The sequence below is a fragment of the Mus musculus genome, chromosome 1, assembly GCF_000001635.26.
Source record: "Mus musculus strain C57BL/6J chromosome 1, GRCm38.p6 C57BL/6J".
Lineage (NCBI taxonomy): Eukaryota > Metazoa > Chordata > Mammalia > Rodentia > Muridae > Mus > Mus musculus.
This window is the reverse complement of record NC_000067.6, coordinates 156862902-156882317: the sequence shown is the minus strand read 5'-3', so window position 1 is coordinate 156882317 and position 19416 is coordinate 156862902. Positions and strand designations below refer to the sequence as shown.

General features: G+C 39.8%; 1 protein-coding gene across 23 annotated transcripts in view; it reads left to right on the top strand.

Moving 5' to 3' along the window:
• The window catches only part of Ralgps2 (Ral GEF with PH domain and SH3 binding motif 2), a 135685-nt gene that overhangs the window by 57533 nt on the left and 58736 nt on the right, over positions 1-19416 (top strand). For all 23 annotated transcript variants that reach the window (XR_003947313.1, XR_373625.3, XM_030243663.1 and 20 more), the window contains one exon: positions 12751-12877. Coding sequence is in view for 21 of the 23 variants with exons in the window: in XM_030243663.1 (XP_030099523.1) it covers positions 12751-12877 (127 nt within the window). In the remaining 2 variants the exon portion in view is untranslated. The remainder of the gene's footprint in view (positions 1-12750; positions 12878-19416) is intronic.

The following is a 19416-nucleotide window of genomic DNA, read 5'->3' as shown; positions in this document are numbered from 1 at the left end:
AACTCAGGAGGTGGCTCCAAACTGCTGGACACCTGCCCTGAAGGAGAAGAGCTTGCCTGTAGAGAGTGCTCTGACCACTGGAACTCAGGAGAGAGTTGGACTCCCAGGAGTGCTGACAGAGGCTAACAGAATCACAGGTGGAACAAGCTCCAACCAGAGACAGCTTGCACATTAACACCAGAGATTTCCAGATGGCGAAAAGCAAACGTAAGAATCTTACAAACAGAAACCAAGAACACTGGGCATCATCAGAACCCAGTATGCCCACCACAACGAGTCCTGGATACCCCAACACACCCGAAAAGCAAGACACGGATTTAAAACCATATCTCATGATGGTGGTAGATGATTTTAAGGGCATTAATAACTCACTTAAAGAAATACAGGAGAACACTGATAAACAAGTAGAAGCCCTTAAAGAGGAAGCACAAAAATGACTCAAAAAATTACGGGAGAATACTGCTAATAAACACATGGAAGCCCTTAAAAAGGAAACACAAAAATCCCTCAAGGAATTACAGGAGAACACTGCTAAATAGGTAGAAGTCCTTAAAGAACTAGAGGCAAACGCTGCTAAACAGGTAGAAGAAACACAAAAATCCCTTAAAGAATTACAGGAAAACACAACCAAACAGGCAATGGAATTGAACAAAACCATCCAAGATCTAAAAATAGAAGTAGAAACAATGAAGAAAACCCAAAGGAAGACAACTCTGGAGATAGAAACCCTAGGAAAGAAATCAGGAACCATAGATGTGAGCATCAGCAACAGAATACAAGAGATGGAAGAGAGAATCTCAGGTGCAGAAGATTCCATAGGGAGCATGGATATATCAATCAATGAAAATGTGAAATGCAAAAAGATCCTAACTCAAAACATCCAGGAAATCCAGGACACAATGAGAAGACCAAACCTACGGATATTAGGAGTAGATGAGAATGAAGATTTAACTTAAAGGGCCAGCAAATATCTTCAACAAAATTATAGAAGAAAATTTCCCATACCTAAAGAAAGAGATGCCCATGAACATACAAGAAGCCTACAGTACTCCAAATAGACTGGACCAGAAAAGAAATTCCTCCCGACACATAATAATCAGAACAACAAATGCACTAAATAAAGATAGAATATTATAAGCAGTAAGGGAAAAAGGTCAAGTAACATATAAAGCCAGGCCTATTAGAATTACTCCAGACTTCTCTCCAGAGACTATGAAAGCCAGAAGATCCTGGACAGATGTTATACAGACACTAAGAGAACACAAATTCCAGCCCAGGCTACTATACCCAGCCAAACTCTCAATTACCATAGATGGAGAAATCAAAGTATTCCATGACAAAACCAAATTCACGCAATATCTTTCCACGAATCCAGCCCTTCAAAGGATAATAAAGGGAAAACACTAACACAAAGATGGAAATTACACCCTAGAAAAAGCAAGAAAGTTATCCTTTAACAAAACTAAAAGAAGACAGCCATAAGAACAGATTCCCAACTTTAACAACAAAAATGACAGGAAACACCAATTACTTTTCTTTGATTTCTCTTAACATCAATGGACTCAATTCCCCAAGAAAAAGACATAGACTAACAAACTGGGTACACAAACAGGACCCAACATTTTGCTGCTTACAGGAAACCCACCTCAGGGATAAAGACAGACACTACCTCAGAGTAAAAGGCTGGAAAACAATTTTCCAAGCAAATGGTATGAAGAAACAAGCTGGAGTAGCCATTCTAATATCAAATAAAATTGACTTCCAACCCAAAGTTATCAAAAAAGACAAGGACACTTCATAATCATCAAAGGTAAAATCTACCAAGATGAACTCTCAATTCTGAATATCTATGCTCCAAATGCAAATGCAGCCACATTCATTAAAGAAACTTTAGTAAAGCTCAAAGCACACATTGCACTTCACACAATAATAGTGGGAGACTTCAGCACCCCACTTTCACCAATGGACAGATCCTGGAAACAGAAACTAAACAGGGACACAGTGAAACTAACAGAAGTTATGAAACAAATGGATCTAACAGATATCTACAAAACATTTTATCCTAAAACAAAAGGATATACCTTCTTCTCAGAACCTCATGGTACCTCCTCCAAAATTGGCCATATAATTGATCACAAAACAGGCCTCAACAGATACAAAAATATTAAAATTATTCCATGCATCCTATCAGATCACCACGGACTAAGGCTGATCTTCAATAACAGCATAAATAATAGAAAGCCAACATTCACTTGGAAACTGAACAACACTCTACTCAATGATACCTTGATCAAGGAAGAAATAAAGAAAGAAAGAAATTAAAGATTTTTTAGAGTTTAATGAAAATGAAGCCACAACATACCGAAACTTATGGGACACAATGAAAGCAGTCCTAAGAGGAAAACTCATAGCCCTGAGTGCCTCTAAAAAGAAACTAGAGAGAGCATACACTAGCAGTCTGACAGCACACCTAGAAGCTCTAGGACGAAAGGAAGCAAATTCACCCAAGAGGAGGAGATGGCAGGAAATAATCAAACTCAGGGCTGAAATCAACCAAGTGGAAACAAAAAGAACTATTCAAAGAATCAACCAAACCAGGAGCTGGTTCTTTGAGAAAAATCAACAAGATAGATAAACCCTTAGCCAGACTAACTAGAGGGCACAGGCACAGTATACTATTTAACAAACTCAAATGAAAAAGGAGACATAACAGATCCTGAGGAAATCCAAAACATCATCAGATCCTACTACAAAAGGCTATACTCAACAAAACTGGAAAACCTGGATGAAATGGACAACTTCCTAGACAGATACCAGGTACCAAAGTTAAATCAGGATCAGATTAATGATCTTAACAGTCCCAGCTCCCCTAAAGAAATAGAAGCAGTCATTAATAATCTCCCAACCAACAAAGCCCAGGACCAGATGGGTTTAGTGCAGAGTTCTATCAGACCTTCAAAGAAGACCTAATTCCAACTCTCCTCAAACTATTCCACAAAATAGAAGCAGAAAGTACTCTAGCCAATTTATTTATTTTTTTTTTTAAGATTTATTTATTTATTCTATGTAAGTACACTGTAGCTGTCTTCAGACACTCCAGAAGAGGGCGCTAGATCTCGTTACGGATGGTTGTGAGCCACCATGTGGTTGCTGGGATTTTGAACTCTGGACCTTTGGAAGAGCAGTCGGGTGCTCTTACCTGCTGAGCCATCTCACCAGCCCCCTAGCCAATTTATTTTATGAAGCCACAATTACTCTGATACCTAAACCACACAAAGATCCAACAAAGATAGAGAACTTCAGACCAATTCCCTTTATGAATATTGATGCAAAAATGCTCAATAAAATCCTCCCAGACCAAATCGAAGAACACATTAAAGCAATCATCCATCCTGACCAAGTAGGCTTCATCCCAGGGTTGTAGGGATGGCTTAATATATGGAAATCCATCAACGTAATCCACTATATAAACAAACGCAAAGACAAAATTCACATGATTATCTTGTTAGATGCTGAGAAAGCATTTGACAAAATCCAATACCCCTTCATGATAAAAGTCAAGGAAAGATCAGGAATTCAAGGGCCATACCTAAACATAATAAAAGCAATATACAGCAAACCAGTAGCCAACATCAAAATAAATGGAGAGAAGCTGGAAGCAATCCCAGTAAAATCGGGGACTAGACAAGGCTGCCCACTTTCTCCCTACCTATTCAATATAGTACTTGAAGTCCTAGCCAGAGCAATTCGACAACAAAAGGAGATAAAGGGAATACAAATTGGAAATGAAGAAGTCAAAATATCACTATTTGCAGATGATATGATAGTATATATCAGTGACCCTAAAAATTCCACCAGAGAACTCCTAAACCTGATAAACAGCTTCAGTGAAGTAGCTGGATATAAAATTAACTCAAACAACTCAACAACCTTTCTCTACACAAAGGATAAACGGGCTGAGAAAGAAATTAGGGAAACAACACCCTTCACAATAGTCACAAATAATATAAAATACCTTGGTGTGATTCTAACTAAGGAAGTAAAAGATGTGTATGACAAAAACTTCAAGTCTCTGAAGAAAGAAATTAAAGAAGATCTCAGAAGATGGAAAGATCTCCCATGCTCATGGATTGGCAGGATTAATATAGTAAAAATGGCTATCTTGCCAAAAGCAATCTACAGATTCAATGCAATCCTAATCAAAATTCCAACTCAATTCTTCACTGAGTTAGAAAGGGCAATTTGCAAATTCATCTGGAATAACAAAAAACCTAGGATAGCAAAAACTATTCTCAACAATAAAAGAACATCTGGGGGAATCACCATGCATGACCTCAAGCTGTACAACAGAGCAATTATGATAAAAACTGCATGGTACTGGTACAGTGACAGACAGGTAGATCAATGGAATAGAATTGAAGACCCAGAAATGAACCCACATACCTATGGTCACTTGATCTTTTGACAAGGGAGCTAAAGCCATCCAGTGGAAAAAAGACAGCATTTTCAACAAATGGTGCTGGCACAACTGGCAGTTATCATGTAGAAGAATGAGAATTAATCCATTCTTTTCTCCTTGTACAAAGCTCAAATCTAAGTGGATCAAGAAACTCCACATAAAACCAGAGACACTGAAATTTATAGAGGGGAAAGTGGGGAAAACCCTCAAAGTCATGGGCACAGGGGAAAAATTCCTAAACAGAATAGCAGTGGCTTGTGCTGTAAGATCAAGAATCGACAAATGGGACCTCATAAAATTGCAAAGCTTCTGTAAGGCAAAAGATAATGTCTATAAGACAAAAAGGCCACCAACAGATTGGGAAAGAATTTTTACCAATCCTAAATCTGATAGGGGACTAATATCCAATATATACAAAGAGTTCAAGAAGCTGAACTCCAGAAATTCAAATAACACCATTAAAAAATAGCGTTCAGAGCTAAACAAAGAATTCTCAACTGAGGAATACCAAAGGGCTGAGAAGCACTTGAAAAAATGTTCAACGTCTTAATCATTGGGGAAATGCAAATCAAAACAACCCTGAGATTCCACCCCACAACAGTCAGAATGGCTAGGATCAAAAATTCAGGTGACAACAGATGCTGGCAAGGATGTGGAGAAAGAGGAACACTCCTCCATTGCTGGTGGGATTGCAAGCTGGTACAACCACTCTGGAAATCAGTCTGGCGGTTCCTGAGAAAACTGGACATAGTACTACTACTAGATCCAGCAATACCTCTCCTGGGCATATACCCAGATGTTCCAACTGGTAATAAGGAAACATGCTCCACTATGTTCATAGCAGCCCTATTTATAATAGCCAGAAGCTGAAAAGAACCCAGATGTCCCTCAACAGAGGAATGAATACAGAAAATGTGGTACATTTACACAATGGAGTACTACTCAGCTATTAAAAACAATGAATTTATGAAATTTTTGAGCAAAGGATGTATCTGGAAGATATCATCCTGAGTGAGGTAACCCAATCACAAAAGAAGTCACTTGATATGTACTTACTGATAAGTGGATATTAGCCCAGAAACCTAGAATACCCAAGATACAACTTCCAAAACACAAGAAAATCAAGAAGGAAGACCAATGCGTAGATGCTTCATTCCTCCCTAGAATATGGAATAAAATATTCATGGAAGGAGTTGCAGAGACAAAGTTTGGAGCTAAGACGAAAGGAATGACCATCTAGAGACTGCCCCATCCGGGGGTCCATCCCATAATCAGCCACCAAATGCAGACACTATTGCATATGCCAGCAAGATTTTGCTGAAGGGATCCTGTTATAGCTGTCTCCTGTGAGGCTTTGCCAGTGCCTGGCAAATACAAAAGTGGATGCTCGCAGTCATCTATGGGATGGAACACACAGCCCCCAATATAGGAGCTAGAGAAAATACTCAAGAGCTGAGGGGGTCTGCAACCCTATAGGTGGAACAACAATATGAACTAATCAGTACCCCCAGAGCTCGTATCTCTATCTGAATATGTAGCAGAAGATGGCCTAGTCAGCCATCATTGGGAAGAGAGGCCCCTTGGTCTAGCAAACTTTATATGCCCCAGTACAAGGGAATGCCAGGGTCAAGAAGTGGGAGTGGGTGGGTAGGGAGCAGGGCGGAGGGGAGGGTATAGGGGACTTTTGGGATAGCTTTTGAAATGTAAATGAAGAAAATATCTAATAAAAAATTGTGGGGGAAAAAAGAAAATAAAAAAACAGGCCCAACTCTTGAGACTTTTGATATGCTCATGGTTTCTTAGACATGACACTGTGGTCTTCTATTACTTTGTGACAAACCATTCATTTCTTCAAGTTTGTCCTCCTATACCTTTGTCATTTGTTTATGATACTGAATATATTAAAATTTATCCACTTAGAAAATAAAAAAGAAGCCAGGCGTGGTGGCGCATGCCTTTAATCCCAGCACTTGGGAGGCAGAGGCAGGTGGATTTCTGAGTTCGAGGCCAGCCTGGTCTACAGAGTGAGTTCCAGGACAGCCAGAGCTACACAGAGAAACCCTGTCTCGAAAAACCAAAAAAATAAAAATAAATAAATAAATAAATAAATAAATAAAAGAGTTCTGTCTTTAAAGTCCAAGGAATTATACTTTGATTATGTTGTGATTTACAAGTGGGATATATTCTCTTCAAGTTGTTATTTTCCTTGAAAATATTTTTGTTAGCCCTCAGGTAGTTCTGTAAAAACAGCTTTTTTTATTTGGTAACAGCCCTACTAACCCATAGTGAACTTAATAAACTTTAAAAGAATTTCATTCCAGTGAATATAGTTCCCATTCTTACACAGCTGATAGTCTGCTGGAGAGAGATGAACTGCAATAGAATTGTCTAGTAACAAGTTATCAGAATAAAATAGGATGAGAAGGGAAATAGTGCAGCATTGTTTTTAGTACTGTGGGAAGAAGTTATTGCTTAGCTGGGTGCTGTCAGCTTCCCATTACTAGACCCCTGAGGTAGTCGGGGGAGGAAGTCATGGACAGGAGAAGCACATGCTATAGGAAAGCCTTTTAATAGGCTGAGGGCAGGGAGAACGTTCAGCGTGGCATTGGATCTGACAGTTGGCAGGAGTGATATTGGTGTGGTAGTGGGCAACAGACTGAGTGGATTTGAGAGTGAGGAAGAGGACTAGGTCAATAAGTGTAGACCCTGCCTTTGAGTGAGTCTGCTGTAGACCTGGCAGTAGCTGGAGAGAAATAAGAAGCTAAAGGTTTGTGGCACAATGGTTTTGATTTTGGAGATGGGATCCATGACCTTCTTCAAGTTCTGTGCTGGTCGAAATGATGAAGTGGAGTTGGGGAGAAGGTGAAAATAAAGAATGATTCACTTTGTCAGCACTGTAGTGTTTGAGGAGTTTGTTACCAGGCTGATAGGCAGGAAGAGGGTGTATTTGTACAGATGCAGGCGAACTGGTAGATTGGATGGTGGAAGTCTATACAAGTTCCTCTGGCTGCTCTGATTCTTTGAACCAAAGTATTAAGTTGAGAATATTGAAAGAAAGCTTTTGGAAGTTTGAAGAAGGAAGGACCATTCATCCACATTGGATGGTGGAAGTCTATACAAGTTCCTCTGGCTGCTCTGATTCTTTGAACCAAAGTATTAAGTTGAGAATATTGAAAGAAAGCTTTTGGAAGTTTGAAGAAGGAAGGACCATTCATCCACCTGGGCATGAGAGCACTGTGTCTCGGGAGGCCTGAAAGATTGCATGTGGGCTTTATAAAGATGATTACTGGTCATGAATTTGAAGTGAGAACTGTCATGTGCTTTCTAGGTTCAGGCTCAGTGTGAATGAGAATTGTATTTAACTAAACTTGGGGCTTTTAAGTTGTGTTTGTACAACTTAAAACACAGGACTATCTAGGGTAGCACAGGAGGTGAAAGAGAATATCAGAGTTGCTTTATTGAAAGCTTAGGAAACTGAGCCAAACAGAAAAGGCGGGGAATGATGAACAGTGGGAAGGACATGAAGAGAGCAGGGACCACAGAAGTCCCAAAAAAGCTCATGCTGTGTCTTAGATGACAGGGTGGCGTGTAAAAATGGCTGGAGATGGGAGAACGGGAAGAGAAGAGAGTTCTCACACATGAAGAACGTGACCAGAAAGACTTAACGATAAGAGAAGATGGTTCCTGGCCCCCCTTTCCCTCAGCTTCTAAATTTCTAAAGATCTAAGGGGAAGTTCCTTGCAGGTCTTAAATAACAGTAACATAAAGGGTCATTTCTCAGTGTTCTCCTGTCTAACGTAGTAGCCATGGGTGGCTGTTAATTTTACATCATTAAAACTCATTCCTCTACCTCAGCAGTACTAATCGCATTACAAGTGTTCAGGAACTCTGGATATCGGCCATTGTATGGAAACAGCCCCCCAGCCCCCATCACATAAAGTCCACTGGACAGTGAATCAGCGCTGAAACATCATAGGTGCCGAGGGCTTAGGGAGAAAACAGGATGATATGCTTGGAGAGATGTGAGACCAGAGTTAGATCCAAGCCCCTCTCAGGCTCAGATTGCAAGGTTTATAAGCAAGGAAAGGATGAGTGCTGAGGTAGATAGGGAAGGCTAAGGGTGGGGGCTTTGTGAAGGCCTCTGAGTTGCAGTAGCCATTGATAGAAGGTTTGGGTAGAGTAGGTATTGCATCTGAAGTTAGAGGCATAATGTACAATGGGAATGCTTCCTACCTATTTGGATCACACATTTTAATGAATAAAATCTTAAAGGTTTTAGTCTGTTTGGAGTTTTTTAATTTATTAAAGGAACATGTCAAAAAGCTAATTAATATCCTATTACTAAGTAAAATATTTAGAGCATTGTCTCCAAATTAATATTAAGTTAATATTAAAAGGATGCCTGTTTTCACTATTCTTGTTTAACATGGGGCACTTAGCTGCCATAAGAAAATAAGAAAAAGATAAATTTTTCCTACAAGGAATGGAGGAGGATAATTATTTAGGTTAATTTGTTTGTCTATATAGGAAGCTTTATTTTTTAAAAAAGAAGTTATTGAAAACAATGAAAACTCCCCTAAAAATTAAATAAAATTACCTTGTAATCCAGTAGTTCTGCTTATAGACATATGCTCAAAAGAATTAAGAGCAAAGATATAGACATATTTTTTTTTCATAAATGTTTGCAGCAGCCAAAAAGTAGAAACAACCTAGTCATCTGTAAGTAGATGAATGGTGGGAGAAGGTGATCCGCATAGTGCAGTCTCCTTCATCCTAGAAGGGACACAGCACCTGTGATAGCATGGGTGAGCCTTACAGGCGCACTCTGTGAAATGAACAGGTGTAAAAGGAGGATTCCAGTCATCTAAGCTGCCTGGAGGGGCCAGATTCTTAGAGATTTTAGAACAGGGGTGGCCAGAACCTGGGAGAGGTGAGAACGGTGCATTACTGAATAGTAGGATAGAGTTGTCACTTATAATAGTTACTTTTTCCTCTGACAACACGTGATTTTGAAATAACTTGAGAAAGGTAAGTTTGGCTCACAGTCACAGCTGGGGAGTATCTATGGTACAGAATTGTTACTTGACTGCAGAAGTACATAGCTGAGACTCATGTTTCAAGGCTGTCCTATGCCATGGAAGTCAAGTCAATCCCAGAAGCAAGCATAAACTTCAAGCCTTCCTTCTTCCCAGCAACTCACTTCTGGCCAGGACCTATGCTCCAAAGGTTCCACAGCCTCCCCACACAGTCCTGCTAGCTGGAGACCAGGCATTCAAACAAATTAGACCAGGAAGGGGAAATTTCAGGCTTAGCCTAAAACATTAAATGTCTCCTGAAGGATCATGTCATCTTCAAGGGCCACATGGTACAGTCTTTTAGGAAGTAGTAGCACCTTCTAGTAGAAGAAGGTTACGTCATTGAAGATGGTCTCTCATGTACACACACATCCCTAGATTACCACGAGGTGAGCAGCTTGTCTCTGCTACATGTTCTCTGTCATGTTTTACCTCATCACAGACCCAATGCAGTGGCTCATGGTTAAATATTTCCTTCCTTCTGAGAAGGTTTACCTCAAGTATTGGTCACAGGTATAGAAAACTACCTAAGTCAGGACTGTCACTGTAACTGTCTCTACCTGCTGGTGTGGTACAGAGTCTGTGGAATCAGTTTGTGAGGGGTTTGGAAAGAGAGAAACAACCAAGAAAAAGTTTAGAATCCTGAGGGTGGAGCTTAATGAGGCAGTTATGGTTGGAGCTTAGAAGACCAGGGTGGAGATGAGCTGATGAGGTGAGAGGCTGCTCACTTTACACTAAAGAGCTGACTGTGTTTTGTCCAAGCCTTGAGACTTTGCAGGAGGCTGAGTTTGCAGCTAATGCATTAATGTAGCAGAGGACATTTCAAGGTACACCATTTCTTGGCACTGTTATAGGCATAGGTACTCAGGAACAGAAGGCAGAAGAGAAAGGTTTTTAAGACTTACAGTTTTGTTAAAGTTGAAATCAAAGAGAGTGTGATATTGCTAAAAAAGATTAACATTTTAAAAGACTCTCATAGTTAAGAATTCACCTTGAGGCCCTGAGAGATGGCTCAGTGGTTGGGAGCCCTGTCTGCTCTTCCAGAGGACCCAGGCTCAATTCCTAGTACCCATATGCCAGCTCACACCTGTGTAGACTTGTGACTCCACTTCCAGAGAATCCAGCACTCTGACACAGGTACACAATCAGGCAAAACACCAGTGCACATGAAATAAAAATAAATTAAAAAGAAAAAAGAATTCACCTTGAGTTTCAGAGAAATTTATCCTCATTGTCTAGACTTTTTTTCTTCATTATTATAGAGTAGACACCAACCTTTGGGCAAAATGTTTTGGTGCAGATCCTAAATGTCTTCCAAAGTCTATGTGTTAAGTATTTCCAGAAGGTGATGGTGGAGCTTTTAGAGACTACAACTCAGGGTAGAGCAAATCCAAGCCACATTGAGGAATCACCTCACCTGCTAGGCTGCTTGCTACCAAAAAGATAAGAAGTCCCAAATGTTGGTGAGTGAGTTGACCAGAAAAGGAATTCTTATGGTTGCAGCCATATTAGAAAGTAGAAGTAGAACTGTGGTTGAACTTGCAGCAACAGAGTGGACAGTTTTCAGGGTAATAGGAAGATGTTTGTTGTTCTGTGGGTAGATTCAAAGTTTAGTTTTATAGAATATATTTGAGATTTAAGATACAAGCCTAGTAACTATAGGTAATAATTTTACATTATATACTAGAAGAAAATCTGAACAGAACCCAGAAATAGATCTCTGACACAGGACAAGGAAAGTATTATAAATTGGTGTTAGGGTGTTTACTATTGTGATAAAACACCATGACCAGAATCATGGGGAGGAAAGATTTTACGTCATTGTACAGTTTTCAGGTCACATTCCATTACTGAGGGAACCCAAGGTGGAAATCTAGAGACATCCACCGAAGCAGAGGCCGTGGAGAAATGCTGCTTGCCAGCTTGCTGGGCTTAGTTTCTTGACAACTAAGGACTTCCTGCCACATTCCACTCCACCCACATCAATCATCAATCAAGAAAATGGACCACAGATTTGCATACAGTCCGGAAAATACTAATGGATTAGGTGTCAGAATGGTCCATTATCAGAACCAATCTTTGAAACTCTAAGAGACAAACAGCATTCTTTTACTTGCTAGCCATGTGCTTGACTTTCAGTTTTCACTACCTCTAAGTAAATACACAAACTTCTGTTAACCTTACAGGAGAATTAGGTGAGTTTTTTTTTTTTTTTTTGGTTTTTCGAGACAGGGTTTCTCTGTGTAGCCCTGGCTGTCCTGGAACTCACTTTGTAGACCAGGCTTGCCTCAAACTCAGAAATCCACCTGCCTCCGCCTCACGAGTGCTGGGATTAAAGGCGTGTGCCAACAAGCCCCGCTTAGATGAGGATTTTCTTAGTGAAGTGTTTGCATAGTACACAAAGAGCCAGTATTTTAAGATGTAATAAAAAGTCAAGTGTTACTGTGTTGTAACAAAATAGTATCTCCAGAGGTTTAAAGAAAGAAAAATGCAGTCTTTGGAATGATAACAAAATAGAACAAAACAAACATCCGGAAGCTTTCAGTTAGGTTGTGGGCACTAAGATTGCTTGTCTCTTATCTTCTTTGATCATTTGCAGTAATCTCAAAGGACGTGTTCTACATATTGTCTCTTCAGGCCACGTGAAACAATCTTGTGATAATGCTACCTATGATAATGTTCTGGTCAAGAAGAAAATTCGTTGCCAGAAGTTAAAACAAAACAAAACAAAACAGCAAAAGCAAAAGGCTATGGGAGGATGGCAGGTCCTGTTAAGACCAGCTACAACTTGACTTGTCAAGAAAAGTTGTCACTTAACACCACAAACTTGAGGGTTTCTTAGTGCTTATGAAAGAATGACTTTTGAGGAGGCAGTCAATGAAAATATTTGGGTATTTGAGCTAACTGTATACATATAATTATTTTAAATTAGATAAAAACAACAAATTGCTTAATTACATAAAATAGTAAAGATAAATAATGTGTTATAGTTCACCACTTATTAAGTTCATTTATGTTTGTATAAAGGTGAATTTATAAATACTTGGAGTGATAAATATGTCTGAATCTGTTTTATTTATGTCCTATCAGTAAAATTAAGGAAAGTATAATTTTGAAATTAAAGTCTAGATTTATAGTAAATACAATTTTCATTCAGATCTTTGTTACAGTGAGATGGAACTTGTAATAACTTAGGCTTTTCTGTTTGCTTTTTAGTTATTAAGTCGAAAAGACAAAACTACCTTTGAAAAACTAGAATATGTAATGAGTAAAGAAGATAACTACAAAAGACTCAGAGACTATATAAGCAGCTTAAAGATGACTCCTTGCATTCCCTATTTAGGTGAGTGATGTCATTGTGTTCGTTATTCGTAGTTGTTGCTCTTCCTGAACAAGTCATTTTTATGAAATGCAAAGTAATTTTTAAAGTGCATGTGTCAGATTTCTAAGCTGAAAATAATCAGGTAAGGAAGTATTTCCCTTATTGCCTGAAATGGTTTTCATAACAACTTAGCCTTTTGTCTTCAGGTTTTCTGTAGAGTGTAACAATAACTTAGAAGTGTTCCATGTGGTAAATGGTATGTTTTAGCTATTTTAGTAATGCGTTTAAGGACTGAAACAAACAATGACTAGTCGTGAAGCTTAATATATTACCTGAAGACATTGATCCAAGCTGTTTGGTAGTAGACAGTGAATTCTGAGGAGTGATTTCAATTAATTCAATAATTAGTATTGTTGTTTGCCGAAATGAATTGTTTAAGTGTGGAAATTTAGCTTAGTACATGGCAGTTTTGTATTTATTATTTGATCAAGAATTTGTCTTAAGCCGGGCGGTGGTGGCGCACGCCTTTAATCTTAGCACTTGGGAGGCAGAGTGAGGCGGATTTCTGAGTTTGAGGCCAGCCTGGTCTACAGAGTGAGTTCCAGGACAGCTAGGGCTATAAAACAACAACAACAACAAAAAAAGAATTTGTCTTATATAGCTTACAATAAGTTCCAAAAACTACTTAAATGTCGTAATTTTTCAACAAAATATGAATAATGCTTTGTTGAATCTTTAGTTAAAAGAGGCCCCCAAATAAGCTGTACTTTTAAATTTGCATGTAAATTAAAGATGGGGGATGCTGTGGATAATACACACCTAAGATACATCAGAACAAGCTGGCTTGACTGTTCAGCGATTCATCAGATGATGAGCGTTTGTTTCTTATACGCCTGCCTGTCTCCTCTCTACCTTTTATGTAGTTACCTACAGTAGACTTCAAGAGAGCAGTTTCTGAGAATAATTACAAGTGTGTTATTTGTTTGGGATACTTCAGTGTCTCCTTTGAAATCTTTGTTAGTGACTAAAAGGTGGACTCAAAGGGTGGTATATAAACATCCATCTGTCAGAGGGAGCACCAATCTTAGGTCACAGAGAAAACCTGACTAATTGCATTGTGGGATGTCCTAGGATCTCTGGTGTGGGTCTGCATTTCGCCTTGTCGCCAGGTTGTCATGGAGCCTCTCAGGGAGGCGAAATACAGAGGTGCTAGGCTGTGTTTCTTCAGGCTCACGGGGCACACAGATATGCTGCACAGGGGACGTGAAACAAAGCCTAAGTTAGGGCCCCAGCCTGTGTTTCTCTGGGTGAGAAATGGTACAGGCTGGAACTGAGGCTGGGGGTTCTCAAACTCCTGGGCACCCAGATGCCTAAGATGAGCCTGGGGTGAAGGGTATGGGGGTGATCCAGCTTAGTTCTGGGTAAAGCACCAGGAGTGAGAGGGGCCTTCTGCAGGAGACTTAGGCGTGGCTCTATGATGACGGCTTCCCTTGATAGAGGAGACAGTCCTTGCTTGTCCAAATTGTTTATTCATGGTGGAAAAGAATGCATACAATGTACTCAGGGTGGACCAGAGATTAAGTACCTTTTGTTGGAGGGGATGCCCAGGAAGGTAAATTTATTGGCTAAACTCTGGATACCCATCTTTATACCTTATTAGCATAGAGCACTCTAGGCTCTGTGCTACATGGCCAGTTGTCATGTTAAAGGGGTGTCGTGGTTACATGCTCCAGGACAGGAGACAGGTCTGGAACAGATTCAAATGCCCACCATTCTCAATTATGAGAATTGCTGGGGTTCCTTAATCAGCTCAACCTTATCAGTCTTTTCTGTCTGGTGACATGGTTCCATGAGCCCCACACCCTATTGAAGGCATAAGTAACCCAAAGCACCGTGTAGTTAATGATTACTGCATTGGGTTTTTTGGTTTTTGGTTTTTTTCAATCATAGCTTAGCTCCACCCATATTTAGGAATGTAATTTGAGGGAAAGAAAGAACAAAGGAGCTTTTAAAACCTTGTCTTGATGATCCGTAGGAGCATTAATAACCCTTTGTTACATGGGATCATTAGACTGAGAATTGGTGATTGTTGGTTCTAAGAAGGCTCTTCTATGCTTAATCCTTTATGTTTAGATTTCAGTCTCATTTCTTTTGGTGATGCCTTTAGTCCACCTACTTCAAAATTGAGAGCTAAGGGCCCTAGAGTGGAAACTGACTTACAGTCCTAAGAACTCATTTATGATATCCACAGTCTAATGGTATTCTCTAGCATGCTCCCAGTTATACCTGCTAAACTCACTAACTCAGAAACTTTCTGATTCTGTGATTGCCTTCTCACTGAATTGCTTTTCTGTATTAGATGCCTTAATTAGTTATCTTGTAGGGAAATTGTATTTAGGAGTGAGAAGAATGACAAATTAATCCCTGTGCTGTGCTTTCCAGGTCAGGGATCTTTGCTCTGTATGGTTTCTTAGTGGAAACATGGTGCAGAAGTTGAAGCTGTGTATGTGAGCATATATGTTTGTGTGTGCATAAAGTTGTGTATATTCATGAACCTCTGTGTATACAAAGGAAAGAAGGGAAGTTGCTGAGCAGAATGTGGAAAGGTTTTCTGTTGGAGACGGCCCCTTGTCTCCCTGTCTTGGGGCCTGAAACACTGCCATTCCTTTGAGTTAAAGCAGACAAGGCAAAACTCTGACATGAAGGTGTTGATTTGTAGAAAATACCAGAACCATTTTCTTTCCTGTATGCTCTCACATGACCCCGGGTTTCCTTTCTTCTTATATGTGCTTGTGTCTTGAAGTCTTACTTTTCTGTCGCATGCTTTTGACTTTACCTGAGGAGAAGGTCCTGTTGTTGCTCTCTTGCTCAGCATGCCGCTATCCCTCCTCAACCACATGACAGCATCCTGTAGGTTTTCTTCTGTATACTTCTCAGACTTCATCTTATTTTGCAATTAAGACGCTAGTTATTTTTGCTCTTGGAAATTCCTAAGCCTCTGGGCTTTGTTTCATTGACCTCCCCCACCCCAAATATGTAGTCATATAAAGATACCTGTCTAATTATTTTGCACTATACTCTTGAGTACAGTAGAGTGATCTTAGGATTTGCCATATATCATTTAATAACTTCGCTCTAGGTTGGGCCTGTATGTCTATCTACTTAATTTTAGAAACTAAATTGTCAACCTGAGATACTTACGTTGGCTCCTAGTTGAACATGTGCTTACGTGAATGCTTCCCCTTCCTGCAGAGCGATCCCAGTCTCATCTTCTATTTTAGTTCCCACGAATGTCATCTGTACACCATTTCTAAGCTGCTACCCATTACTTTGTTCTGTGAAGAACACCCATTCAAGAGTGAGAAGATACGGACCAGTTGACATAAACACTTGAAACTTGTCACATGACAAGTTATGACTTAAGTTTACTTTCCAGCTTGAGAAATGTTCTTCTCTTATAGGGCAACTTTGTTCAGTTTAATTTGTCAAGGCATACATACTTTTGTTTTGTTTTGTTTTTAAGTTTAGTTGTGTGTGCGTGTGCGTGTGTGGACGCTCTCCTAGATGCACGTTGTGCATGACAGGTTGTCAGATCCCTTGGAGCTCACTTTCCAGATGCCCAGCTTGTCACAGATGCTGGCATCCAAATTCCTACCCTCAGGATTTCACAGCCAGCGTTCTTAACCCCTGAGCCACCTCTCCAGCCCTTAGACTTGGTTCTTTTAAGAAAATATTGACGTAAACCTCATATGACTTATTTTACATTGTAGACAAATGGTTCGTTTTCCTCATTTGAGGTCTGTAGTAATGACGTGTGTTGAAGAAAGAAGATTTGCTGCTGATTTATATTCTATGCTGGTGTTTCATATTTAATTTCATTTTAAATTAATTAGGTCTTGATTTAACATTCCTTGGTTTTAGAATCCTACTCATGGGAAAATATACTTAGAACAGCTTCCAAAATGACTCTTAAGATTCTGTACATTTGATGGGGCAGAATCGACTGAAGATGTCTGGAAGCAAATACTCACTTCACTGTTCTTTTCATACTCAGTTTTCAATGCTTCCGTTCTCCCTTTTGTCTGTAGAAGTTCTTAGAGAAAAGATGTCATCAACCAAAAGGATCTTTAGTGCATAGAGACAGGGTAATCGGTGAACAGCTGCTTCCTAACAGAGGTGTTCTAATCCTCTAGTGTTTCAGGGTGGTGTTGAGGCTGTCGGTGGTCAGCAAGCTTAGTCCTGCCACACAGTCCTGAACCCATATCAAGGTGGAAAGAGAACCGTGCCCTCACTTCTACAGGAACACATGACACACCAGGCACACACGTGCTAATAATGCATTTTTAAGACTAAAAAACATTAAAAGTTAGTAATCAAAACTGATCATTCATTGTAAAGATTTTTCTAAAGGAGTGTTAGGGATTTATATAGTAATGAGATTCTTCCATATTGCCAAAAGTAAATCAACGTGTACTACATTTCAGGAAGTAGAAATTACTTTCCTGGCACCCTACTCCTCCTCCCTTAAAAATGGCCTCTTCTGTTGGTTTGCATTCAAGGCAAAAAAAGTGGAAAAGTGGTCAGTTGGACAATATAGTCAAGAAATCTCAAAACAAGGGTGCAGTTTGTGTAGAGAGGAATAGTTTGGCAAGTGTCAAGGAAAAATTGGTTTTATATGAAAGTTGTTGCTTTAAATCTGAAAACCATTAGCAGCATTCATTTGTCCTTGTCACTGGAGAGCAATCTTAAGGGGTTTGTTGAGGGATTTGGCATGGAAATTCCACTTCGCTGTGGAGAGAGAACTAGAACATTGCTCAAAAATAATTTAATTTTGTGAAACATGGTAAATACTTTTTCATGTGTATTTTCTAAACCTCGTTTCTACTTAATTCATGCCACAGAAAAATGCAGTAGTGTAACCAAATTAGAATATGTTCTGAGGAAGGCATATTTCTAGCACTGAAAGTGAGTGAGTTGTCACACGCTTAGGGAAGCAGAGCACAGAAGCTTTGGTAGCTCTCCAGCTGTGTGGTAGACAGCAAGTCAGTTGTTTTGATGTATGGAGATACAGTTCTCTCAGCCTTAAAGAGACAGCTCTTTCCAAGTCTCCCTTTCAATTACAGCGGAACTATCACATTTTCACTGAGGACTCTGTTGGAAGGATTGCCCTTTTGTGGTCTTTGCCCTGCAGGGTTGCTGTCCATCCACTCCCTTCTCTGTAATACCTTGTTCTGTCCAACCCACGCTGCAAGGCCTTCATTGTCTTTGGCTTGTTTTGTTGTTGTTGGGCTGGTTGTTTGGTTTGGATGGGAGGTTTTAGCATGTAAATAAAAGGAAATATTTAATAGATACTTGCCAATTCAAAGGATCCCTTTCTGGCCTGTTCATTTGTTCTATTGTCATACAGAACTGTGTTCATGTGGCATGTTTGCAGTTCTTTAGGTGCCCGTGGGTTGGGGGGGAGAAGTAGGAGAAGTAGAGGGGGAGGGCGCATGCCTCAGCTGGCAGCTGTACTTGCTCAGCACTGTATTTAGGGCTGCTGCTGGACACATAGCTGGGAATGCAGCAGCCCTATTCCAGGGTACATGCTACTGAACATGGCCTTAGGAACAAGGAATCTGGCAGTAACTACACCTCCTGAGTGGCTGTTTCTTATGTTAGAGGAGATCGGTATTGTTTCTCACAGTGGGTTTTTAATCCATCATCAAAGTTAACAAAAATTTTAAGGCATACCTAAATTTAAAAGAACCCTCAGACTATCTGGTTTTGTTTTGTGTTTTTCAGTTGTTGATCCCAGAATATAGTTTTTCAGTGTAGTGTTGGTGTTAGAAAAGTCTGCTATCCTATATGCAGTTCTTAAGGCTATAATTCTCAGTAATTTCTGTTCAGATATTTCAACAAGGTCCTGCTTCTTGCAGTTACTTTTGTTGTTTTGGGCTTCTGGGTGTGTTTGTGTGCTAGCAGGCCTTGAGTTCAGGATCTTCCCATCTGTTCATGCTATCTGTGTCCTATTTCCTGTCCCCTGTCCCCAAGCTGAGATTACAGGTTACACAACATAACTGATTTTCTCCCCTCCTTGTGTTGGAGATGGAACCCAGGTCTTCAAACATGCTAGACAGTCTACCACCAAGCAGCCCACACTGCCAGTCCCGTCCTATAGTTCTTTCTGTAAGGAACTAAAGAAATACTTGCCCTTTTCCTTTGATAAAATGTTATATACAAAAGTCACCGACAGTGATATCAAGATCTCTAATGGTGAGAAACATGTAGGTATCTATATTTTAAGAATTTTACTGCACTTTCATTTCTTTGGTTTAGTAAGTAATATATGCTCTGGATTAATTTTACTTATTTAAATGTTTATATTTACTCATTGATATTGAGAGTGTATACAGAAGTCAGTGGACAACTTGCTGGATAAGTTCTCTCCTTGTGCTGTGTGGAGAATAAACTCAGGGCATCAGGCTTGGCACCTGCTGTCCTTAGCCGCTGAGTCATCTTGCTGGCCTTTGATTATATATCATGTTCTAAGCCAGCAGTAGAGCACATTCCATCATTTT